The sequence below is a fragment of the Pterocles gutturalis genome, unplaced genomic scaffold (genome assembly GCF_000699245.1).
Source record: "Pterocles gutturalis isolate BGI_N339 unplaced genomic scaffold, ASM69924v1 scaffold1769, whole genome shotgun sequence".
Classification (NCBI taxonomy): Eukaryota; Metazoa; Chordata; class Aves; order Pterocliformes; family Pteroclidae; genus Pterocles; species Pterocles gutturalis.
Genome location: NW_010127858.1, coordinates 6,096 through 14,753, shown reverse-complemented (window position 1 = coordinate 14,753; position 8,658 = coordinate 6,096). Strand labels below are relative to the sequence as shown.

Genomic DNA, 8,658 nt, shown 5'->3' with positions numbered 1-8,658 from the left:
GTTATCATAAATACAAAATCTAGTAAATGTATAACCACTATAAAAATTTGTAAATTTTAACTTAGAAATCCGACATGTGCATTTAGACATCTGAACAGTAGCTTAGAAAACACATTCCGAAGGCAAACAACACCACAGTAGTATACGTCCCTGTTCTCTCCTCACATGCATTTCTTTAAACAAATTCCTCAGCCAGAATATAAACATCTTCAAAGGTTACATCCATCAAGGATTTTAAGCCACTTATTCTGTTTTCTTTGCTTGTCTTTTCTTAACACCATCATGGTGCTGTTCAGAAGAGGACTGGTCACAGACTGAAGAGCCATTGGAAGATGCAGCACCTTCACCCTTCACTTTGCATGGTGTCTTTTGCAAGCCAAAGAACATATGGCCTATTGCAGCCTCAAAGGGAGCAAACGGAGAAGTTGCAGGTCTTGTCAACATCATTGTGACCTACAAAGAACAAGGATCAAGTTACAATAAAAGTTTTAATGATCTCATAGCAATTGAAAACAAGTTCAAAGCTGAATGGCTTTATGGCATTTCTAACTGTCTACAGAAGCATGAGGCTGTGCCACCAAGAGCAGAAATACGTCCATTTTATCTTGAATTTATCATAGAAAGCTTTTCCTTCTGACCTCCTCTTCACACAGCTACATACAATGTGCACAAAAAACTTTCTAAGTAAGTTGAATAAAATAATCTTAAGAGTAAACCACATTTAATGTCAACACAAATGTTGCTCTTCACCTAGCTGTATGTACTTTGTTCAAAGTGAAAAACTGTAAAAAGAGTGGCTACTTCCATTTAAATGGAACGAATGCAATGTGTAAGCACCTAAATATATATGCACAGCTAGACTTTAGTTAGAATTCCAGACAGCCATAGTCATTCCATAAAGTTGAGAGATTTAGGTGGAAATTCCTTAGAATAAGTAACTTGGAATCAGAACATAAAAACCTGTTTCGTAGATCCAGGTAGCGGACAAGTTTATATTACAACAGTTTCTACAGTTTTCAGCAACATGAAAAGTTTCTAAAACAAGACACTATTTACAGGACTATGTCAGATCCACAACTGTTGTTTTATTAGTTAAGGAGATGTGTGTGATCTGATCTAGGTGTCCTGCTCCGGCAGGGGGATTGGACTAGATGATCTTTCGAGGTCCCTTCCAATCTCTAACATTCTGTGATTCTGTGATTCTGTGAGATACTCAAGTTCCTGGTTGCCAGTATGACCTTCAGTTTAACAACTTATTCATTTCAGTGCAGCCTGGCAGCCAGTTTCTGAAGACAGCTGTAATTTCTCACTTCCAGACTAACATTCCTTTCCTTCTCCATTCCCAGCATCCCCAGTTCAACAATGCCCTTATTGGTTTAAGTGGAGAATCACGAGCATCAGCTTGAAATCTTGGCTTCCTAAAGCAACTTCTTTAGAATTAAAATTGTCAGCTACTTCACAGAAAGGAGACAGGCATCCACCACTTTAAGACGGTCTCTAGTCTGTTCAACCACAGCTTTGAAGCTCACAAAATCACTAGACTTCTGCTAACACAGAGACTACACTTTCTTATTAGTTAATAATCCTGAAGACCAGCACCATCCTGGAAATGAACGAAACTGGAGGGATTAAATGATTCAATGGAGAAGTAGTATCTATTTTATTATAGTTACATTTACTCCAAAGTGGTTGTGATACACTTTCTCTTCCCACCTAAACACTTAGGTTGTGAACACTTTAAGATAGATGAGAACCTAGTTGGCTTGTTTTACAAACTCACAGATGACTGCACAGGTAGAAGGAAGGCATTAAGCAGCAAAAGGCAGAGAACAGGAGAATTCCTTTCTACAAGCATAAGCTTTGTTTGAGATTACGGACATATAACCCTGGCATATCAACTGCTGGATGCCAATATTGCTGATTTTTTTTTTTTTTTGTCTTCCATACGTTGAACAGTATCGGTAACAACATAGGTCTTCTGTTTTGCTCATGTATAGAAGACTAAACACAGGTTTAAGATTCCAGTAGGAGCTGCCATCCAGAAGCTGCCATCCAGAAGCACGCATTCTAACTTGTTGTAGAATGTTTGAGGGTGTATTTTTTGTTCTGAAATAATTAATATTTTCTGTTATTCAGTTATTTGCAACACCTTAACATTCTTACCTTGGAGACAACAAGAAAGATGGTGTATAAAAACACAAGGTTGTGTCTTGCTATTGGCAAGTACTGGCTATGTTGCAGGGTGAAAAGAACTGCTCCTATCAAAGTTACCTTCACAGGGCTGAAAATCAAACAAACAATGTTAATTTCTCTTCTCTACAGTGAAAGCTGCCATTGCCTGGAAAGCAATAAATGTTCTTCATGGGCAAAATAATTACTTCTGAATAGAACTAATGAGACAAAGTCCAAAACGGGGCTATAATTAAACCAAGACTTCCACTTTATATACTATTAATATGCTTTCTATCCATAATATGGAGAAGCACTACTTTACCCACCCAGCAAACTCATATTTGGCTAATCCTCCTCAAATCAATATCTCAATTCAGATGCTACATCAGCTTCCTCTCCCAATATATTTTACTGAAGAGTTAAATCACAAAGCTTGCAGTAGTTGTACTAGACATAAAAATAGGTTCTTCTCCAATACTGCAGCTGTTAGTTACTCCAAGGATTTGCTTAAGGTGTTGGAGAAAGCACAGTCCAAGTCTTGGTGCACTATGACATGCCAGCGGTTCTAGGGTTGTACTCAGCTTATACTTGACTTGAGGCAGGTCTATGTTAACCAGTTTTTGACAACATAGGTGTGTACACTTAAGACATGCAAAGATTTACATCTTCTAGCTAGCTTCATTATGTTGGTAAATCACTTGCTAGGTACACAGTCAGAACACAAGAGAACTTTGGTCAGTTATCTGAAGTAATCTGGAGAGCACTAATATACTGGCAGAAAAAATCTGTGCATTTCTTAATCTGCATCTAGATGTGACATGTACAGGTGACATTCCTGTTATCACAGAGCATCTAGTGTGGACATATTCTTCACTGTCTTTTCAGTAACTCACAGATTCACTGCACCAAATTCCTGCTTAGCAACTCCGAAAAACAACCCTGTGTGTACAGACATCTCATCCATTTGCAGAATGTTTTATCCATTTAACTTTGCACCTTCTCAAATTATTGACATCTATGGAGGAAAACAGAACTGTCAGAGAAAGTAAGAGTGACAACACTCAAAGGAAGCCATCTTAGTGATGCTCAGAACATGCATCAAAAATGCAGACTGCACTTGTATACTTCTGGTACAACTGTCCTCTCATTTTGTACAGACGACCATGTCACTGTAAGGCAAATTGAGCCAATACTGCTTTCCAGCACCTTCCTACTGACTCAATACCGCTTCCTGCCAAATAATTTTTGTTGACTCATCTTCCCATTTGGTGTTCTTGTGCAGTGAACCTAAAATGACTAAGACATCTGACAAAATTACCAAAGATCATCAACAAATCTTTCACAAGATACAGAACAAAATATTGAGTACAAACATATCCTATGCTTTTTTTTAACCTGAACCACTGAAAGTGAGTGTCAACACAAGGAGTTAGCAAAATGAGTTAACATGTTGCAGTCTTTTTAAAAAACTTACTAGGACATTTTCAGTAGTTCATTGGTTTCAGGTTTCCACACTCCTCTCACCAGCTGCTCAAAGTTGGAAATTAGGCCACCACCAGCTCCTGAAATTGCAGAGGTTTATGATAAACTTTCACTGACTGCTACCACTACTGCACAACATACTATTGCTCCCAGTAAAACACATTACACCAGGTGCCAAATGTGGCACCTAAAGAAACTAATCCAATCTTCTATGCATGCATGACTTGAGCAACCGAAACGAAACCTCAGAGGTTTAGCTACTTAGGAAAAACCTGAGGTTTACCTTTATGTGACAGCATCTGAACTGATGCACTCATCATGAAAAACAAATGCCTGAACTTGGAAAGTAAATCTCCAGAGAGGCTTGTATCATTCCATTCTTCGTGTCATCATTTAATTACAGAGAGTGTCTCTATGAATTACAGGGATCCTCTCTGAGAAAAGTAGATACGTATTTCTACATTAAAAGAATACAAGACATAAGGAGGCCTTAGACACTCTGGCCAATGAGGCTGATCTGATACGTACTATAACCTGGGAAAAGAATGCATTAGATCATAACATTAAGATGTGTTGTTTCCCAAAGCAGAACAGAATCAAGCAAATAGAAACAAGAGCCGCACTACTACTTCCTGAAGTGGTTCTACTGTTTGACTACAAACACAACTGCTAGGAAGGTAGCTTCCAGAGTTGCACTCCAAACTTCAGGCAGGCAAGAAGGTTCACTCCTGTGTTTAAAATCAGCTAAAGATTACAACACCAAAAGCTAAGAAAACAAGTTCTCTTCTTCAGCCACATGGAGGAAAAACAGCTCTGAGGAAATATCCTGTTGTTAAGTATAGTAATAGCACTGAAGCAACACGGGAGATCTATTTCTTTATTGCCACCAGCTGCCCATCCTACAAGTCCTCCCAAGACCTTCTGGGAAGGGATAAGATGAACTTCCCTCAAAGTCAGTAATGTCATCCTTAATCCAGGCAGAAAAACCGCTGCACAGGCTTTTCCCTTGAGGGGATAACAGACTGTATTAGGACAATCATATCCAGCACAGCAAGAAATGATTCTACAGTTAAGCTGAAGGGCTAGCCATTTAAATACCACTCCAAAACATCACAATCCATCAGAACAAGATGTTACGCATGTTACCTCTGGCCCAGCCCACAGCCACCATAACAAGCCAGGCATCTTTGAAGTGACTGTCTGCATGTGCAATGCCAGCTGTTATCTTCCAGGTCCTAGTCACTTCTTTCATTCCTGCAACTAGAAGCCGAAGAGGCAGAAAGGCAAAGCACCGGTAGAATAAGTCTTGTGGGCAGTAAAACACAAAATACCTGAAAATCATGAGAAAACCCATTAGCAGCATGAAAAAATTGTTGGTGAGAAATGCCCTTTCTAATAACCTTTAAAGATATTTTTGGAATATGACTAGCAATAAATGATATACTACTGGTAACTCACTGTCTTGTGTGGTAGACATACTGGAACAAATTTTAAATGTTTTTGAGCATGCCCAAGCTCTTGTACCAAAAGCAAACATTATTTGAAATTGTTCTTTCACTGTCCCAGAGAAGTATGCATTAAAGTACATGAGAAACAGCTCTAAATTTTGCCAACTCTTCTATAGCTTATATATCATGTTTTTATAATTCAAATTATTAAATTAGTGTCTGACTGACCGGTTTTGCGGGTTATTTTTTGTTTGTTTGGGTTTTTTTTGCTTTGGTGGTTTTTTAATAGGATTACAACAGGGTGGTAAATTACATGCTGACACGATGCTTTCATACTGATAGGTACATGGAATTACATAACTTCAGCAAGAATGCTTCCACTAGCTAGATGAAATGCAGAGCTATTTTCAAATATATTTCATATGGTAGTAACCACCAATTCTAGCTTTTCCAGCTTGCCAATTACAAGCACATTTCTTATTTCAAAGCACTGAAAGCACAGTATTCAAAACTTAATAATACCTTTTATCAACTTGCTTTTAAAACAAAGTAAAGTAAAATATAGCTAACAATGAAATTTTAAACTGACACTAAATTTTAAAAGATTAGGTTATGTTATGTTTTATTGTATCCCTTCAATCATAAACAAAATTCAGTTCTTACAGAGGCATTCAAGGTCTCAAAAAAAAGATCAAGTATCTAGTTTCATCACAGGAATAAGAAAGTAACGATTAAGTAAAAGCAGAGAAAGCCTTTAAAAGATGGGAAAGGTATTTTTTCATTTTCTAAAAAAAAAATTAAAAAAAAATAGAAAAAAAATACTTGCCTATGGGTTTAGGCTTCTGAGCTCAGTCCTGTCTACCAAGAATATCTAAGGCTGTATCCTTCTCCTGTTTACTAGGGCTGCAATGCAGAGATGCACCTCTCATATCTAGTTTACTTCATTAGAACCGCTAGTCAACACCACAACTAGGAAGATTCATGCTTCATGTTTAGAGATTAGAAATCAGGACAGCAGTCAGGTTTTGGAGTTGGGTTTTTGGGGTTTTTTTTTTTGGAAAAAATTGCTGATCCTTTACAGAATGCTAGGAAGCTTCCTCCTCAGAAAGGCAAAATTTAGCTGAAGTCCTGTCTTAGTTTATATTTCCTTTTTTTTGCAATGGATATAGTACCTTGCCCCTGCAAACTTCTAAAGCTTCTTCTCTTCAAGACCTCCCAGAGTGGAGCATGCAATCACCTATTCCTCAAATAAAATAAAGTTATTGGAATTCACATCAACAGTTATCTACTGCTCTGCTGTCCAGTTTTAGCTCTACTTTTGAACGACTTATATTCTTCCTTTTTCTTCTATTGCAAAGTCAATTGTTTTTGTACACAACCAAGTTTCAGTTGATATGAAGTCAAAGACGTACAGAGAGCACATATTTTAACGGCTACTGCAAATAGCCATTTAAGCCATGTACTCATCTAACAACACTAACCAGAATTAATTTAGAATTGCAGAATGTGGGTTTAGGACCCCAAAGCACTGGTAACTGGATTGAACCTAGCATTGCAGTCCCCCGACGACATTTTTTCCTGTAATTTCTGCTGGGAACACTCGCCAACAGTAGATGTCGCTGTCCTACAGACTATTTAGGAGCATTTCTGGGGCGTAGCCCAACTTCTTTTATTTCCCAGTTTTATGTATGGCTTGGGGAATTTCGTTTCACGTGATTTGGGACTGAGAATCAGTCATTATACTCATGAAGAGAGAACTTCATAAAACTAGAAGCTTAAAAGGTTTCATAACATTCATAGCTCCTCATTAAAACCTCATTTTATTTGTGCACAGCAAAGTTCAACAGAAATCACGTTGTTTACATGTATTCCTAACTTGTGTCATTCGTTAAAACGAGCAGTCATGTTGCCCACATCAGACAAATATGAAACATAACCAGATTCTATAAGCTTTGTTGACACTGCACTATTGATTACACATTATTAATTTAATCAATTTACCTGTCATCTTCCATTGCAACATAAAGACCAGAAGACTAACATATAGATATACATGGACAGAGCGAAACACTTACTTTCATTTTAATGAATTTGCACTTATAAAACCTAAGGAGCCACAAGGAATAGATACTAAATTATTTCAAGCAGAAAACAATCTTCTAAGATAGGAATTGAGATTTTTATATTCAAAAACCCACCGCTACTCAGAAATTTTGCTAAGTTTGAGGGTCTTTTCAAAGATCACTTTCTGGAACAAATGAACTCCACTGGAAGGCCACACTTATATGAAAATAACTCTAGTGCTGTTTCTGAATTCCAAAACAGGCCAAATTGCTGCCTCATTCACATACCTGACTTCCCATCAAGCTCTCTACTGTCTTCCACTACAATGCCCATCCATTCAGCAAAGGGCAAAATATAGAAAAAAAAAATATGTCAGGAAGCAGAAACTAGAAGAGAGGAAAGAAGATCTGTGTCTTAGATCTACAATTACAGAAAAGTTTAAAATTCTGACATCAGCCAGGTTCCAGCCTTCAAGAGCTACTGCCGAGAAACCAGACTGCATTTATGTCTTACCTATATCCAGAAAAACAGTAACCAAAGTCTACAGTATTCCTAGTCGAACAGCAGAAAACTTTATTTTGTAATAAAGTGAAAATCTCAGGCAAGTCTAGTCTAGTGACTGACCGTTTTGTTATACAACAGCCTTTAATAGTTGCTCTCCTACAAGCATTCTAGACCTATGAAACAGGATCATAGCAGCTATGTTGCTGCAGTGACTTTCTGGATGAAAGGTCAGCATCCAAGTCCATAACACTTTTAAGTTAAGCTTCTGTTTTATGTGGGAACTTGATGGTATAATCTTAGTTTACAAAGTATAGCTTTCTTAGAACGAATATTACTTATCTAACTCAATTGTGGCTGCTTACCAGACTGAAGATGCCAGCAGAATATTTGTGCCCTTTGCCAGAAATGCTACTGGAGGTTCTGCAAGCATCAACGAAGACAAAACTGAACCACCAAAGCAATGAAGCATAGCACTAAACCAACAGGCAATTGGACTTCGGACTGACACTTCCACAGCTCCTGAAACAAAGGGAAAAGATGCATAAATAGAAATAAACATTTGAGAATCACATCATGTTTTAAAAGTCGGTGTCTTTCAAATAATTAAATCCAACATTGTTCCTTTAGGTAACAAAAAATCCTGCAGAAATCTGTAGGCTTTCACAGGAAAAGTCTTCACAAATACAGACTTCAGAGTACACCAACTTAGGTGTATGCTATCTAAATAAAAGTGAAAGACTGACATTTTGTTCTCTGAACATCTTTTGTGGGTTGTTTTATTATAACTATCTGGCTACCAAGAAGAAAAAGAAGCTTCCACAGCATTGCTGAGAGGTCTCATTGTTAATAATCTGGCATAGATACATGGTGGCTTTTGAATTGAGAGTTGGGGTTATTCAGCCCGGAGAAGGCTCCCACCGGACCTTATAGCAGCCTCCCAGTACCTGAAGGGGGCTTATAGGAAAGATGGGGGGGACTTTTTACAAGG

The 8,658-nt window shown here is 37.8% G+C and overlaps 1 protein-coding gene across 1 annotated transcript; it reads right to left on the bottom strand.

Moving 5' to 3' along the window:
• Nucleotides 1-235: 235 nt before the first annotated feature.
• On the bottom strand, nt 236-8,187 carry TMEM38B (transmembrane protein 38B). Its single transcript, XM_010079397.1, has 5 exons — nt 8,033-8,187; nt 4,801-4,985; nt 3,647-3,734; nt 2,164-2,281; nt 236-453 (listed from the first exon to the last, which is right to left on the bottom strand). Exons 1-5 carry the CDS (start codon nt 8,137-8,139, stop codon nt 244-246), a joined length of 708 nt encoding a protein of 235 aa, XP_010077699.1. The 5' UTR covers nt 8,140-8,187; the 3' UTR covers nt 236-243.
• Between the last annotated feature and the right edge of the window lie 471 nt (nt 8,188-8,658).